The 17,957-nt window shown below is 42.6% G+C and overlaps 1 protein-coding gene across 1 annotated transcript in view; it reads left to right on the top strand.

Moving 5' to 3' along the window:
- The first annotated feature begins 1,065 nt into the window (after positions 1-1,065).
- Positions 1,066-17,957, top strand: part of CEP135 (centrosomal protein 135) — a 72,170-nt gene continuing 55,278 nt past the window's right edge. Inside the window, exons 1-9 of the mRNA XM_054990016.1 lie at positions 1,066-1,129; positions 3,195-3,340; positions 5,534-5,724; positions 5,883-6,050; positions 10,748-10,889; positions 12,554-12,638; positions 13,751-13,879; positions 15,434-15,649; positions 17,744-17,809. Coding sequence (XP_054845991.1) covers positions 3,234-3,340; positions 5,534-5,724; positions 5,883-6,050; positions 10,748-10,889; positions 12,554-12,638; positions 13,751-13,879; positions 15,434-15,649; positions 17,744-17,809 — 1,104 coding nt within the window. The 5' untranslated portion in view covers positions 1,066-1,129; positions 3,195-3,233. The remainder of the gene's footprint in view (positions 1,130-3,194; positions 3,341-5,533; positions 5,725-5,882; positions 6,051-10,747; positions 10,890-12,553; positions 12,639-13,750; positions 13,880-15,433; positions 15,650-17,743; positions 17,810-17,957) is intronic.

Raw genomic sequence — 17,957 nt, 5'->3', positions numbered from 1 at the left:
GCAAATGTGCATATTCAAAAGCAGATAACCTGTTAGTCTATTGCAGAAAAAATAAATAGGAACCTTGAGGCACTTTAAAAGACAGACATAATTTCCGCTCAAGTTTTTATGGACTAGTCCCACCTCTTGAGATGCTTATGCATGAGTTATGCTTGCGACTCCCTCTGCCTCAATTTTTTGTCACATTTAGACACTAGAAGGGTTCCAGAAAGCTTGTGCATTGTTTTGTGACATTTTGGTAGGTCCTCATAAAAGGTATTATGTGGATCAAGTCATTTATTGACTTTGTTTACAGCACACTTTTCTCCCCAAATATCTTACATTATCTCCTGCATTTTATCATAAATCTGAGTCTGTCTACACAAGACCTCAAGTGACTGACTCTGTGTGGTCTTATATTCAAGTGCACGGTCTCCCTAGCAGTGCATGTGTAATATCTTCCACTTGAGCATCTCCGTGTTTTAGGACATTTGGGTTAGTCCTAATAAAAGGTATTATGTGGAACGTGTCATTTAATTCATTATATCTTATATTATCTTCTCCATTTTAATCAGCTCCATAACTCTTGAGGTAGGGTAGGCGGGGTGTGTGACGGCCCACAGGGAGTTCAAATGGTAAAGTGGGGGGGGGGATTCGAACCCGGGTCTCCCAGCTCCTAGTCCAACTAGCACTCACAGAAAAGGGCAAGGGACCAGCGGCGGCGAACAAAGGGCCCGGTGAGGGCGTCCTGTATTGAGTCTGCGCCGTACAAAACTAGCGCGACGGAGTATCGCTCGCGATTCCCGAGCTTCCAAGTTTCGCGGGCGACGCGTGCGCAGCTTCCCCTCACATCCGATTGGCCGTCGCTGGTTCCCGCCCTTCGCGCGGCGGTTCTCGCGAGCCGCCGCTGGGAGCCGCTGTGGCCGCGCGCGCGCTTCGTTTCTCTTCGCTTCACGCGTTGGCTCCGAATGCTCACGGTTGCCGGGGCGACCCCACGCCCGGCCGGAAGCAGCCGGAGCTCGGCGCGCGCCATTTTCAAACGGCCGTCTCGTTCGCTCGCTGGGCTTTTGTTGGCGAGGAGCAGCGCGCGGTGAGAGAGAGAGAGAGAGAGAGAGAGAGGCCGAGAACGAACCAGCCGCTCCGCTGTTTGGTGAGTGCCCGACGTGGCCGGTGTAAGGAACGCAACAGGAAGAGGCTAAGCGGGGGAGGCGCCGAAGGAAAGCTGAGATTGGAGGCCTGGTTTCCATGGCGACAGCGGTGACGTCGCTCGGAGAAGCTCCGCCCTCGGCTGTCAGGCTTCCAGGGCCTCGGGGGGGGGGGTGAGGCTCCTTCGCTTATGAGACGTTCCCCCCCCCCCCCGCTTGGGACAAGAGCGCGCTGCGTTTGCAACCCGCCAGATCCTTCTCCGGCCTGCCTTGACAGGCCCCTCAAGCTTCCGTGCTCCCTTCCCAGGGCAATCAGGACCCCTCCTTCATATTCAGCTCACCTTGGCCTGTTCCTTCGTTGGCTTCCTTTGTATTGCCATAATCAAATGATAACGGAATTTCTAAGCTAACCAAAGGACTTCCAGATGGTGGTGGTGGAGAGTGAGGTCAAGTCATTGCTGACATATGGGGTTTTCACGCAAGAGACTGACAGGTGGTTTGCCATTGCCTGCCTCTGCAAACTCTTGTCTTTGCTGAAAGATCTCCCATCCAATTACTGAGCACGACCAATCCTGCTTAGCTTCTAAGATCTGATGGGATCAGGCTTTCCTGGGTTATCCAGGTCAGGGAAAATCCTGTCTTCAAGTCATAGCTGACTTATGGTGACCCCTGATGGAGTTTTCATGGCAAGAGCCTAACAGAGGTGGTTTGCCATTGCCTGCATCTGCAACCTTGGTCTTCACTGGAGGTCTCCCGTCCAATTACTAACCAAGATCACCCACTTGAAGGCTTAATTCTGCCTTCAAGTCATAGTTGACTGATGGCTTAAATGAAATCCTGCCCTCAAGTCATAGTTGACTTATGGCAACTCCTGTTGGGATTTTCATCGCGACCCCTGGTGAAGTTTTCATGACAAGAGACTAACAGGTGGTTTGCCATTACCTGCCTCTGCAACCCTGGTCTTTGTTGGAGGTCTCCCATCCAATTACTAACCAAGTTAGTACTAACTTGAAGGCTTAAATAAAATTATGCCCTCAAGTCACAGCTGACTAAGGGCTTAAATGAAATCCTGCCCTCAAGTCATAGTTGACTTTTGGCAACTCCTGTTGGGATTTTCATGGTAAGGGACTAACAGGTAGTTTGCCATTGCCTGCCGCTGCAATCCTAGTCTTCATTGGAGGTCTTCCCTTCAATTACCAACCAAGGCCAACTCTGCTTAGTTTCTGAGATTTGATGAGATCAGGCTCATGGGGTATCCTGGCTTGGGTTGCTTCCAGATGGGTAGCAGCAAAATAAAACAGGAGTTCAGTGGTACCTTAAAAGACTAACACATTTTGTCCAACCATGAGTATCCAATGAAGTGAGCTTTGACTTGGAAAGGTTATGCTGACTAATTTTTGTTACTTTTAAAAGTACCTGTCCTGACATGGGTAGCGTATGCTAGCCTGATCTTGTCAGATCTTGGAAACTAAGTAGGATCAGCTGTGATTAATCCTTGGATAGGAGACCACCAAGGAGGCACAGGGCCTCTATGCGGAAGAAGGCAATGAAGACTTGCCTTGAAAACATTACAGGTTGGCTGTAACTTGGCTGCAGCTTGATGGCACTTTCCACCACCACCAAGATATCTTTGGGCTCCTATCTTATTTTACTTAAATACTCATTTTTTTTGTAACTCTAAACACATACTTCTGCTGACTGCATATATTTCATATGTATTGTGTTTAATCTCCCCTTTCCTGTGTGGAGTTGTTAGTCTGTGCTGATCTGGGCTCTACTGCTATACTGTATTTGCCTATCTGCCTCTTACATGATGCCCTGATTACTATGGGTCTTGATCTGGTCAGGTGTTCCTCAGTCTGGTATGAGAAGGAGTGACTTTTCAACTTGAATAATTTCACACTTTGTGTGCTCTCTCTGGATGAAAAGTAATGTCAGAATTGGCAGAATACCTTGTTTGCCTGTATTCTCTTGAAATGGCTTGTCAAAAAAAATAAGGGGCATAGTCTTAATATGTTCAAGTAATATGGTGCATATTACAAGTTTTTATTTATTTTTAACTGTTTGCAGATCCCTATTTGATAACTTCATTCAAAAACAACTTCCACAATGGCTGCAGAGAGGAAGTTCATTAATCTAAGGAAGCGATTGGATCAGCTGGGTTATCGGCAGCCTCTGGGAGTAGAGAGTTTACCTTTGGTGGAGAAGCTGTTTAGGTATCTAAAGAGAACCCCTCCCCCAAACCCTACTCATATTCCATGCTGGGTTGGTATGTGGTGTATATTTTGGTAAATGGTATGAACTGATACTGCCCTGATTTGGACAGCCCCGGTGAGCCTGATCTCATCAGATTTCAAAAGCTAAGCAGGGTTGGTCTTGGTTAGTAATTGGATGGGAGACCACCACAATCATAAATAATGCTAATGGAAGCTGTTCTTTCCTTGACAGCTAAGGTTCTGTGTTTAGTGGCACTTGACATTTCACTAAAATTCATTGTCAGATGCTTTTGTGACAAACAAACTGTACCAAATACTTAGAAATGAAAAGCTCTGTGCAGGGCATAGTGTTCAACCAGTCCATGTGCCAGGAAGGAATCTGATATATAACATAATGTGTAGCATCCATTGAAATACTGCTTAATTTGAGACAGAATTCTCAGCACCTCTTCAGAATGTCGTGATGACATCTTGTAATTGCCACTAAATAATCTGAGTAGTTTCTCCATATCTGGGACTGGGAGCAAGGCAGGCCTGAACTAAGGGATCTTTCATTAATGCAGTTACCATAGTACAGGAATGATCTTTGCAGGCCATTAAACAACATAAAATATAACTGCACAGATGAACAATTAATGTGATACTTCGGTAATTCCTAGTGCTCGTAATGGAGAGGAAGTTTTTTGTGTTGGGATTTCTTGTGTAAATACCCAAAATTTTACTAGCTGCAAAATGCACATTAGTCTTGTGGAAAGCCTTAACAAATTTATTTGCTTAAGATTCCAATCTGTGTACAGTCCTCTTTAAAAGTTTGTCCTTAATAGTTTGACTGCTGTGAGACGTCAGAGTAAACATCTAGTGTTTGCTAAATTTGCCTGAAGTGAGGAACAGTTAAAAGTTTAGTTTTCTCTACAAAACCACCGCAGGCACCTTGTTTTACCAGTTGCAGGTATTTTGAAAGCCACTTATTTGGTACAGATAATACACCCACATATTAGCCATTAATCTTAATGATTGACATTAACATCCCTGAGCACATATGAAAGCACTTTATGCTGCTACTGTGTTTTTGTGAAATAGAGAGCAAATGTGCATTTTCAGGGGTAGATAAAGTTGCAGCAAAAATAAACAGGAGCCTTGAGGTACTTTAACACAATTCCAGCACAACTTTTTTTATTGATTAAGCCCATCTCTTGAGATGCTTATGCATGAGAATCATGCTTGTGACCCCTTCCCCCTTAATTTTTTGACTGCCAAAGATTTCTAGAAAGCTTGTGTATCGTTTTGTGACATTTTGGTTGGTCCTCACAAAAGGTATTGCCTTGACCTGGATAGCCCTAGGGAGCCTGATCTGGTCAGATCTCAAAAGCTAAGCAGGGTTGGCCTTGGTTAGTAATTGGATGGGAGACCTCCAACCAAGACCAGGGCCCCAGAGGCAGGCAATGACAAACCACCTCTGTTAGTTTCTTGCTGTGAAAACCCAACAGGAGTCAAGTCTATGACTTGATGGCATTCTCCACCTTTACCAGTAAAAGATATTATGTGGATCGAGACTTTCATTTTCATTCATAGCTCACTTATCTCACCCATTATTTATCTCCTCCATTTTATCCTCATCATGAGGCAGGGTAAGCAGGGTGTGTGATGGTTCAAAGTTATCCACAGGGAGTTTCCATAGCAGAGAGGGGAGGGATTTGAACCTGGGTCTCCCAGCTAGTCCAACTGGCAATCACTGAAACTGATTTCAGTCCTCTTTAAAAATGCAGAGAAATAGACCAAACATGGTTTGAAAAAAAAATCTTGCTATTGTTTGCTTACTACATCCTAGAGCTGTGGTTTTCAAACTTTTTTCCTTGAGGGGGAACCTTGTTGGCTTTACTGTATTATTTGAATATCTACAGTCCCTGTGCATGGATATGTGCTTCATGCTGAAGTTTAGAGGGAACTGCCTGCTCCAATAGACCTGCATGGCACTTAGCTTTGAAATCAAAGCACAGCATGAGCCCCCACCTCCATCAAGTTTTCTGTTAGACACAGAGGGCTTGGGAAGAGAGGGCTCAGGCAACCACAACATTGGGTTGGCTGGTGAATCTTGGGGCTAGAGGTCCTTGAAGCTGGGCATCTGTAGCAGCAATTTTGCTGTTCCATGATTTTTCTTTGTAACTTGTTTTCTGTGCTGACCTTGGATTTCAGTGATCTTGTTCATACAACTGAGAGTCTCCGGAGTACAAAGTTATCTGCTGGAAAAATTGAAAAAGAATTTAGCAACTTTGATGCTATTCTGGAACCTTATCGTAATGAAAATGCTAGGCTCACCCGTGAAAATAACGAACTACATCTAGAGATTCTGAAACTGAAAGAACAATCAGAGCATCAGATCAAAGGTAATATGAAAATTTTGTATGACTTAGCTAAGTTTTGGTAGTTGCGGCTTTCAAATATTGAGTGAACGTATACATTTTTTCTGATGTGTGTGTTTTTCCCTTTATATTTTTTTGGAAATTTATTATACTATTAAAAGTTTTTTTAAATTTCCTTTAAGATTTGAAAGCTACATTGAGGAAAGTAGAACATGAGACTGCAGACATGAAATTTCTGAATAACCAATATATACATAAAATTAGATCCCTAGAGAAAGAGAACAAAGCTAAGACTGAAAAAATCCAGCAGCTCGAAGAGAAAAATCTGCAAGCAGTGGTCCAGACCCCAGGTACAGCTGCAAACTATGAGTTGGTCTTTGTATTCATTATTCCAATCTGCTACATTTCCACTTACTAGGGCTGTAGTCCGACACCCAAATATAGGTACTTAAGCATACTTAATTTTTGTTAGAATTCAGCATGCACCATTGAAAGCAAATTTCAGTCCAAGTGCTTGATCTGTAGCCCATAAACGTACAGAGAACTCCTGAATGAACAGGTCACTTACAGACATTGGAGCGAAAGTATTACTACATAATATGACCTTGTTCAGCTTTCTTGAAATCAGCAGAGAAGCCCATGTGGGTGGTGGGAATTATACATGGGCACGAACAGCATTACGAACGAAAAGAACCCACAAACAGCCTGTTTGTTCGCGAACAAGTCGTTCACGAGGCTCCATTCTAAACGAACAAGCGGTCATTGCAAGCCTTGTTCGTTGCCTTCGTCAGCCATTTGTCAAGTCAGACAGGCCTTTCAATCACTTCCCCTGGTAACGACAGGGACTGAACTCTGAACTCCTTCTGGCTTTCCTTCTGGCTTTAACCCTTCAAAGTACTTTCAGCAAAGAGTCTCGTTTTTGCCACTGTGAAGAGAAAATGACAACAAAGAGGGAGACCCATGCATCATGCCTTTCCCAGGGTGCAATCTCTCTGAAACTTGGGGGGTCTTCGGAGGACAGTGAGGACTATGTCCTCTGCAAATTTGGTGGGTATTGGACATTGGGAAGGTCAGTTTGTAACCCCTCAAAGTAGCTTCCACCAGAGATTCCCGTTTTTGCCACTAAGAAGAGAAAATGACAACAAAAGGAATGACCCATGGATCATGCCTTTCCCGGGGTGCAATCTCTCTGAAACATGGGACTATGTCCCCTGCAAATTTGGTGGGTATTAGACATTGGGAAGGTCAGTTTGTGGGGTGTTTAAAGGGCCCTGCCCCTTGCACGTGGCAGGAAAGGGCCCTTTAAACTATCAGCTGGCAGGGGGCCAGCTGATAGTTTAAAGGGACAACGAACATGTTTGTGAACAGGGTCATGTTTGTTACTGTTCATTGTTCATTGTTCGTGGATGGCAACGAACAGCTTGTTCATTTTTTTTTCCGTTCATGCCCATGTCTAGTGGGAATTCTAGGTGGTCACTGAAAGACTGGAGCCTTCAAGAAATTGTGGTATTGGGGAACATGTTGAGGTTAAAGTATAATTGCTTTTAAGTATTTGCTGCTCTCAGGCTGAGCCTTACCCATGTATTTCAGCAATGATATGGCGTCACAGGTAAAGCATCTGTGGACAAGCCAAAATAGAGTATTATAGAACTATTAGCTAGTAATTTTTAATAACTTCTATAGATAGCATAGAATAAATCCTGATCATCCCTGTTGTGGAAAATAATCACTCAATCCAGGTTAAAAGAAGCTACAAAACTATTTAAGCAGCTGCTGTTGTAACAAAGTGAAGACCTACAATTATGGTGCAGTTATCTTTTATAAGTTATAGAACAAAGAATTTCATAAGTTACAAAACAAAGAATATTCACTGGTTTATCAAAGTAAGAAGGCACTGTCGCGGTTTGCTTACGTTGTACTGGCCTCAGTGGCAGGTTCAAGAGAAGACACGACACACCAAGCTTTAGTACAAATGGTGTATTATACAATTTACAGGTGGATACATTACAGACTTATTATGTTGACTGACAAAGTGCTTCGCCAGCAACCCGTAGAGCTGGAGCTCTTTACAGTAAAAGACTGCATTCTTATATATTAATTACTAGCTTATCACAGCACAGTGCTGACTCACTGTGCCAGCCCAAATGACCTTGACATATAGAGAGACATACATCACCTGGCTGATATCACATGATAGCTACCTGTCATCACTCTGTAACTACTGATGACTTTGATCAGTCACTGCTAGCTGCCTCATCTCTGTGTTTATTTACCTTGACAGGCACATCTTGTTAATACATGATTTGTTCATTCATAGTAAAGCAAAATTCATTGGCATCATACACTTCTGATGTCTGCTTACATGCAGCTTAATGTTTTATCCCAAGAGAGGCACAGAAAGAAAAACTGCAACACCATATATGATCTGCATCCACCTGCTTATCTCTTACTTTCTCATTCTGTTGTCTCTGCAACGTCCTCTCTCTCCCATGAAAAAGGCTATTTTCTGATAGATCCCTATACTAACCTTTGCCATCTTGTAAAATTTCTCTGTCTGGCACTATATATTGAAAGTGTATATAGCACACTAAGTATGATTTCTTGGAAGTAAGTCTCACTGAGGACTTTTCTACCTGAGGACTTTTCCATCTGCTTTCCACCTTACTCCCAATTTTCTTGGCAGTCTGTTCACAAGCACTGAAATTGGTTTGGGCATGGTTCTGCGTGACTGCTCTCCCTCTGCATTTTTACAGTTGTGGAGTTGGTTTATTTTCTTCTGTGTGTGCCTTAAATAATCAGGATAATCAGTCCAGGGTGCTATCATATTTGGTAGCATCATCGGTGATGTCACAGCAACCCCCTTTTAACTTTTTTGTGCATGCTTGTATTGATTTATTGCTGTGATGGCTGAATTAAAATTTTTTTAAAAAACATGCACTTAGAAACGAAGAGAAAGAGGGCAGTACGTTGACACGCACAAGGCTGCTGGGTGGGGGATAGCATTCCCAGGTGAGGGGCTGCAGCTGACTATCGAGTAGGGTTGATGTGAGACTCCCCCCCCCCCCGCCCCCCATGCCTGCCTGTCTGCACAAGGAATCCTAAAAGGGGAGCAGCCATGGCACCTATCCATTTATGAACCATAAGTGAAGTGCTACGTCCCTTCCAAAGTGTGCCACTTTTTTCTAGCACCTGGAGCGAGAATGGTTTGACAATGATGACAGTCCATTCATCAAAAAATGGGTTGGAGGTGGGTGGGAATGGGCAGTACAAAGTACACTGAAAGAAACATTATGCAGAAGGGACTCAAAATTGGCTTCCAGAAAAAGATCAAGATAAAAGTGGTCTAAAAAGAACTAGGGAGAAAAAATTTACAAAAGCAAAAACTGAAGGCACAAAAATATATGTGGAAATCAGGGGATAAACAAGCAGTATGAGGCCAGAATCCCTGCGGGGAAAGTCCTGAGTTCAGTAGTATTTACACCCTAATAAATTTTCATAGGATTGAAGCTCTTGGTTGCTTTAAAAGAAACCAAAGCTGTTAAGGACAGCATTACATTAATTTTGCATGCAAACATTCTTGTACAGCAATGTCTTAACACACTGATACATCTTTTTGTCTTAGGTTATCTTTAATGTAGTTATGTAAATACGATGTTACTAGAAACAGAGCCTGTTGTGCAAATAAATACAATGGGCTCTAGAAAGCTGGGGCTGGGGAGGGCTGGTGGGGGGTGTGGTTAGGAAGGGCTGGCAGGTGGGGGGCAAGGGGGGTCTGGAGAGGTGAGAAGCAGGAGGGGTCTGGGGAAGGATGGCAGGTAGGGAGGCAATGGGGGTTTGGGGAGGGCTGAGGCAGGAGGGGTCTGGGGAGGGATGGCAGGTAGGGAGGCAATGGGGGTTTGGGGAGGACTGAGAGGCAGGTGGGGTGTGGGGAAGATTGGCAGGTAGGGAAGCAATGGGGGTTTGAGGAGGGCTGAGAGGCAGGTGGGGTGTGGGGAAGATTGGCAGGTAGGGAGGCAATGGGGGTTTGAGGAGGGCTGAGGGGCAGGTGGGGTGTGGATTGGCAGGTAGGGAGGCAATGGGGGTTTGGGGAGGGCTGAGAGGCAGGTGGGGTGTGGGGAGGAATGGAAGGTAGGGAGGCAATGGGGGTTTGGGGAGGGCTCAGAGGCAGGTGGGGTGTGGAGAGGAAAGGCAGGGAGGGAGGCAATGGGCTTTTGGGGAGGGCTGAGAGCCAGGTGGGGTGTGGAGAGGAAAGGCAGGGAGGGAGGCAATGGGCTTTTGGATCGGAGAGCGGTGCGCTGCGTCTCCAGGGGCGGCGCTCCGCTCACGCTGCCTTGCCCCGGGCCCAAGGACAGCAGTGTGGTGCCGCCCTGCGAGGCCCCGGGTCTTTGCTGAGTGGTGCGCCCGGCTCCGGCGGGGCTGACGCGGCAGCGAGCGCTTTGCCCTCGCCCCATCGATGCCGAAAGCAGTGCAGCTCAGCTCCGGCGGGGGTCAGAGGGTGGGGGGCTTCTCCCCCGCTGTGGCTTGCTGGCGCACTGCCCTTCCCGCATTGCCTCCGGCCTCCTTCCCGCACCGCCTCCGGCAGCTAGTGGCGCCCTCCGGAAGCGGCCTTCCCAGCGCCCTTTTATGCTGGTGCGCCCCGTTCAGGCACAGCAGCATAAATGTGAGTCGTTGAGCACACGCTACGGGAATTATATAGTAGGATACTTAAAATTTAATCCAATCCAATCACATTAGCAACCAATGAAGTAAAAAGGGTAATAGAATAGCTATTTTAAAACTTCATCAGAGAGCATGTGATATTACTAAAGCAGTTCCTCTGAATAAACCGGATCCATTAGGCCTTAATAAACCCATTCCTATGAGCCTTCAGGGTTGTTTCTTCAAGTTCCCTGTCCTTTCTTTGTTTCTGTTTCTTTTGTTCAGATTTGGACTATCATTAAAAGGTTTATGTCAGAAACAAATAAAATCCTGCAGGCTTTTCTTCTCAGTTTAGATTAAAAAAGTATGTTTGGATTCATTTTTAAATTATACCCATTTATCTTTGTAGGTGGCAGGAAAAGAAATATTCCATTCAGGCGTCAGCGTATGCAAATAGATCAACCAGTCCCTCCCTCGGGAATTGATGCCTATCCAGTTCCTCAGCCGGATGACCCGTATATTGCTGATCTTCTTCAAGTGGCTGATAACAGGTCATCAATGTGCCTTTTATTATAATAATAACATAACAACAACATTCGATTTATATACCGCTCTTCAGGACGACTTAATGCCCACATTTTGGTTTACAAACAACCGACAACCACCTTGTGAGGTGGGTGTGTTGGCGCAGTGTGGTTTGAACTGTAGCTGAGCTATAAATAAGGCTTCCACACACTTACAGCATTCAAGTGTATGTACCGTTTATTTACAGTGACTTATATACAGAATCTTGTTCTCAGTGTCAAAGTGCTTCGCCAAGCACCTAATGGAACAAGCTCCACTCCAGCACAAGACACTGCTGGCTTATATCCTCCCATAGCACCCCCCAGTGTCCAATCATAACACATCTGGTGAGGTGTCGTAGGTTGTTTCTCTGCTCTTGCATCATCCAAGGACCTGTCAAATAGATCTTTTACATCAGTAGTGACATGACAGATACAAACAGCAAGACATAGACATGCTTCTTGGCTTCCTATGTCAACAGGGTGGGGCTGAGAGAGCTCTGGTAGAGCTGTGACTGACCCAAGGTTACCCAGCTGGCTTCAAGAGGAAGAGTGGGGAATCAAACCCAGTTCTCCAGATTAGAATCCTGCTGCTCTTAACCACTATACCAAACTGGCTCTCTCTTTTAAATGTAGACGTATCAGTAATGCTTCTCTAATATTTCTCTCTTGTCTTCTTGTATGTGATAAAACTACATACATAAGCACTGAAAATGCAAAGGAATATATATATATATATATCTTTGATAGAAAGTGTACTGGAGGAATTCCTCCAGTTTGCAGATTGCCATGTTTGTGTTCCTATGTTAAAGTGTTTTTTTAAAAAAACCCCTTAGAATCACCACTAATTAAATATACACAAGAACAGTGTAGTTGAATATGATACCTATTCGTTTACATTCTTCACTTTACTTGTAAAAATAAATAATGATAAAGAAGTACATTTCCTGCTATTTAATGTATATTTTAATTAAACATTGTTAAAAACTGCATCGCATTGAATCTAATGAATCCTATGCATGCTTTGTTGTTTTTGTTAATTTTTTAAGCATTGTATTGATATTTATCACAGTGATTACTTTCAACCTGTAACTCACTGGCTTTTGTTCGAGTTCTCTAGGGTAGCCAGAGAAGGCAGAGTGAGAAAACTATCTGAGCAGCAGAAGTGGGCACGAATTGAAAAAAAATTAACTGTGTGGTTCGTGGTTCGTCCTGTTTCACGAACCACGAACGTTCACGAACTTGCCCCAGTTTGCAGACCGGTTTGTGGGACTTAAATACCCCTTTCTGTGCTGCTGCTGATCCGGGGGTTTAAATGCCCCTTTCCCTGCTGCTGCGAAGCGGCAGGGAAAGGGGCATTTCACCCCTGCAGGCTTAGATCAGCTGCTTGTTGGGGAGATCCCCGAAAAGCAGCTGATGGGGGGGTTAAATGCCCTTTTCCATGCCGTTTTGCAGAAAGGGGTATTGGGGTTTAACACGAACCAAATGTAGTGGCAGACCAGTTTGTGGAAGTTCGTGGAAAATGGGCTTCCACGAACTAACCAGTTCGTGATGAACTTTAGTTCGTCTTGTAGTTTGTTCCAGTCTCTTCTGAGGAGAATAGCTTGTTAATATAAAATTCTTGAATGGATATCTATACAAATATATTTCAGAATTCATGAGCTGCAACTGGAAGTGGCGGACTATCAAGAAAAGTTAGAGATAGCTGAACATGGAGTGAAAAATTACAGCAAACAGGTAGAATAAGATCTATTTTTATAACAACAACAACATTTGATTTATATACCGCCCTTCAGGACAATTTAATGCCCACTCAGAGCGGTTTACAAAGTATGTGATTATTATCCCCACAAGAATACACCCTGTGAGGTGGGTGGGGCTGAAAGAGCTCCAGAGAGCTGTGACTAGCCCAAGGTCACCCAGCTGGCTTCAAGTGGAGGAGTGGGGAATCAAACCCGGCTCTCCAGATTAGAGTCCCGCACTCTTAACCACTACACCAAACTGGCTTTTTAATTTCTATAATCGGCTTCTTAATTTCTTAATTTCTATAATCAGAGCAGGGCTGAAAAGCCCTGCTCTGAGCTTTGAAAAAGTCCAAGCTGGCTATTTCACCCAGTGGGAGGGAGCTTCTTCTGCCTCCCTCCTATTGAATGAAATAGCCAGCCTGCATACTTTCAGAGCTCAGAGCAGTGCTGAAAAGCCCTGCTCTGAGCTTTGAAAAAGTCAAAGCTGGCTATTTCACCCAATAGGAGGAAAATAGCCAGCCTGCATACTTTCAAAGGGAGGAGGAGGGAGGCAGAGAGAGCTCCCTCTCCTTGGGTGAAAATAGCTGGCTTGGAGTTTTTCAAAGCTCAGAGCAGGGCTTTTCAGCGCTGCTCTGAGCTTTGAAAGTAGCCAGGCTGGCTATTTCATCCAATGGGAGGGAGGCAGAGGGAGCTCCCTCCCATTGGGTGAAATAACCGGCTTGGACTTTTTTAAAGCTCAGAGCAGGGCTTTTCAGCATTGCTTTGAGCTTTGAAAGTTTTGAGGCTGGCTTTTTCACTCAATGGGATGAGGGAACAGGGAGTTCCCTCTTCCCCCCTCCCATCAGGTGAAAAAGCCGAGAACTCCTGCTGTGATCTTCTGTATGCGCTGAATCTTTACGGAGCATACCGAAGCGGCTGAAATGCCCTAATTCTGAAGTGGGTTGCCACTTAGGGTTTAGGGGATTCCAGATTGTTTTCCTGCTTCGGGTAAACCCAAATTTATCCCAAAAATCTGGCTATTTTGCTGGTTCACAAACCCAGATTTCACACACCCCTAGTATGGATACTAAACATTCCAAAGAACAATCAATTTTGTTTTCATAGGTTGAATTACGAGATGCAGAAATTGAGCGTTTATCATTAGCACTGGATGGTGGTCGCTCTCATGATGTCATATCTCTAGAGGCCAGAAGCAGAAGTAATGAAAAGATTATTGCTCATTTAAATTTGCAGGTAACACACTTAAGAATCATAGCTCTACTAGCTTTGAGGCAAGCTACTTTGAACTGTGTTTCTCAGAATTGGTACTTCTTTAGCAAAAAAATCACAAGATTACTCTGACCACACTACCCTCATAATATGCAAAAGACTTCTTGTGGTACATGTCTAAACTTCTGCTAATCTATCCTTTCTTTAGCTACTGTGTCTTGGCACATTAACAAAGCAGTGATAGAGTTGGTGATACATCTTCATGTTATTCCCGCCTTGGCTTCTTTTACCAAAAGCTTCAAGACATCATTACAATATTAGCTGTTTGTCAGTCATGGATTTCATAGCTTAAGGACAGAAAAATACTGCATCTAATAATTATGAGGGATTCTTAGAGAAATAATCCTGCCTATCCAGAGTTGATGTGGGAGACTCTATGGTCCAGTGTTTCCACTCCCTGCTGGTACACATATTACAGAAGGGGATGCTGGGGAGACTTTTGCTCTGCAGTATTATTGCATTTACTCTGTGGAGTTCTGGATAGTGATTTAACATCCTTGTGTAACTGGCAGAGGTTGCCTAGAGATTTGTGATAAGGTGTCATTGATGTGTGGATGATACCCACCTCTTTTTCCTTTTCACTTAATCCAGATATGGATGCAGATGTCCTGAACAGTTAGTGATGATCTTGATGAGGGCTAATGTCTCTCTCAGTCCAGATAAGGTGGAACTACTATAGGTGATTCATATGATTATAAAGAAGTTACATACATTTCCTGTTAAAGCTCATTTTCACAACCAGAAGATATTTCAGCTCTTTTACGGAGTCTCATGAAGTTTCTAGTGTAAACCCTTTCACCAGTTTTGGTTAGTGTACAGGTCATCTATTACCTTCTGGTAACATCCATGCTGTGGTAACATGCAAGCTTTATTAGTTGGGCGTTACGTGGGGTTGCCCTTGAAAAGTCTTCCGTAATTTCAACTGAGTGGTCAGGCTGTTGATAAGAACTTGCTGTAAGGATCATATTCCATCAGTGGAATATTCCATCCGTGGAAGAAGGTATCCTTGTATGGGTTGTGCTTTCTCCTCGCTCCATGGACAGGGCATATGCAAATGCAGTAGAATTTCCTTTCTCATGAACCTGTTGAGGTGCTTTAGGCCCAGTTCAGAGTGCTTGTTTTAATCTGTAAAGCCCTAGAATGCATGGGACCAGGTACTCCCATGTACGTTCCCATATACGTTCTTGGCTATTAGAGAAGACTTTTTTCTGTGCTGATACACCAGCTATGGAACTCCTTTGCCAGGAGATCTATCTTGTGCCATCATTACTGTCTTAAAATGCTGCTTGGATAGTTTAGCTGAATAGTAATTTATGTGGTTTTATTGTATTGTTGCTGAATTTCTACCATTGATTTTACTGTTTATTTTCACTATTTAATGTTGTGAATTTTATGTAAAGTTTGTAAACAGCCTTGTAGATTTTTAAAATAAAAATGACTAATCCTATTCATGTATAGTACTACTTGAACAGTTTTATTAATGCGTAACCACTTGCTATGGTGTGAATATATTTTTAGGTTGAATTTTTGCAGCAAACAAACAAAGAACTTGAAATGCGTATACAAGATCTTTTGGATAGTAGGAAAAATGTGACTAGCGAGGTGGCTCATTTAAGTAATAAAAATGAAGAACTGTGCCATGAACTGAGTGAAATAGATCATTTGGCACAACAATTGGAAAGACACAAAGAAATTGTGCTGGAGACTGCAGATAAAGAAATTGGAGAGGCAAAGGTAAGTGAATTTTCTACTTTCATAGAATATCAAGAATACGTTTGAATGCTCTTTGAAAGCTTTCAGGAATTGTATCTGCTTCAAATACATTTTCTGTTTTCTACAGTTCCTACTAAACTTCCCAAAGTGGAACTATAATAATTCACTACAGGAAATGATTGCAGGGTCAGATTTTGCATGTAGTGCTATATCCTATGTTGTATGCACAAACATATTTTCATGCACCAGTTTTTCTTTCCCTGTGTTTGGAACAGGGCCATCATGTTATGGTGAAAGTAGGTTTGTTCTATAGTTAGGAAAGAAATGGTAGAACGGAGTAACTGTTTCTTCAATCAATTCAATTACCTTTATTGGCATACAATAAAGAAAAAAAAAGGAAAATAAATAGATAAATGAATAAATATCATAGGACAGCGAATAAGGGATCCCAACTGGTCAGAACCCACAATAAAATCACACTAAGTGAAAAGAAAAATGTACAATAAAATCTAAGTATTATGGACTCGTGCTCTTAGCTTACATACATGTGCTAGGAACTCGGCAACAGATGCAGTAGTTTCGGGGGACTTGTAACTGTTTCTTACACACACTAATGTACATAAACACACACACACACATGGCCTTTGAGAATGCCAGCTAAAACATTTTTATGTGAATAGATAGATCACATTTCCCATCTTTTGCATTTTAGCCAGAGATATTAATCCCTTAGTCATTCCAGGAGTAGGAGATGGAAATAGTAGAACAAAAGATATCAGCAAAACAATGGTATACATCACTATATAAAGGGAGCATTTTTGTGCTAATTTTCCCTCTTTCTTACATCTGTTCTGGCCAAGCCTTCCAAACTTGTGTACTTGGGTTTTCATAGTAATAAGGGTGGGGAGACCAAATCAATATTTGGTTTAAAGACAATTTTATATTCTATAGGGAAATATCTCTTTCCTCTATTTTGTTACAGCCAAACTTACTTGCTTGTGTTTTCATATTGATGAGGCTGGAATGGCTACATAACTATATGGGTAAAGCACAGTTTTACATTTTAGAAAGAGTAGCTCCTTCATCTGTTTTATCTTAACCATCTGTACTTGTTTACTTGGATTCGCATAGTCGTGAGGTTGAGAAGAGCAGATAGTCGTTTAGCTTAACCACTCATTTATATTCTGGAGAGAAGGGCTATAATTTAAGAATAGTTAAAAAGCTCCAAGGGCCCAGTTATCACATTATCACTATCCCTTTGACAGTAGATATTCAAAATCTATTATAATATAGAGCCTCTAAAACTTTCATTAAATCTGTATTGCATATCATTAAACATATAGAGGAAATCTAGGTCATAATCCGTGTTTCTCCTTTCTTTCTTTCAAAATAAGAAGGAAAAAAGAGGACAGTAGTGAAAGCAAAAAACTCTATAACTCCATCAGTCCCCCCTCCCCTTGTCTCTTCAGAACACATACAGAATATATTGTGTTATAAAAGGGGGAAAAAAAGGAAGGAGCCATAGAGATAAGGGGTTAGGTCTGCATTATTAAATCCTAATCTGGGTCTTATCCTTGTTTTTTCTTTTTTCTTCCTGTAAAATGGTACGTCCAGTCCTTATTCCATCTGCGCCGCCAAAGGTGGATTTCCTTATCCTCCAGCCAATTCTGACAAGGGTCGATAAAAATGTTGTTACTTCTTTGTTTATTTTTCTGCTATAAAATCCGCTGCACTCTTTCCCCCCTTTCAGTAGTAGAATGCTAGGTTCTCTCTTTGCAGGTCTGCTTCGTGGCTCCGCCCCTTTCTTGCTACTGCCTTGTATCTTCAAGAAGATGTATTGGTACAATCATCCATTTTGTAGATTATATTTTTTCTCATTTTGCTCTATTTTTCTTTCAGTTACGTCTGTCTCTTTAGAGATTTCTTCTGTATTGTCATTTTTTTCCTTACTTTTATCCATTTCTACTCCTTTCATCACATGTTCTTTGAGTACACAAAGCTCCTTTCATCACATGTTCTTTGAGTACAATTGAGAAAAGTAGTTTCTGCCTTATACAATAAACTATTTATAAAAATGTTTAACCATTTTTAAATTTTGTTCCTTATGATTTAAAGGAAGAAATTAAAAAAAAGTACGATGAAATCCAGGATTGTGAAGAAACTATAGCTAGACTTAAATCCGTAAGTAGTGCTGCCTCTTAAACTGAATTTTGTTTAATGTTTTATGTAATCTTCACTTGGATCCAATGTGTATACACAGAAACAGCTCTTAGTAGTAGAATAAAAATTAGTAGTATCTTTATAGCACTTGGTCTTTCCACTGCTACTT

This window comes from Eublepharis macularius, chromosome 10, assembly GCF_028583425.1.
Source record: "Eublepharis macularius isolate TG4126 chromosome 10, MPM_Emac_v1.0, whole genome shotgun sequence".
Lineage (NCBI taxonomy): Eukaryota > Metazoa > Chordata > Lepidosauria > Squamata > Eublepharidae > Eublepharis > Eublepharis macularius.
The sequence above is the reverse complement of the archived record's forward strand: the minus strand, read 5'-3'. Positions and strand labels throughout refer to the sequence as shown.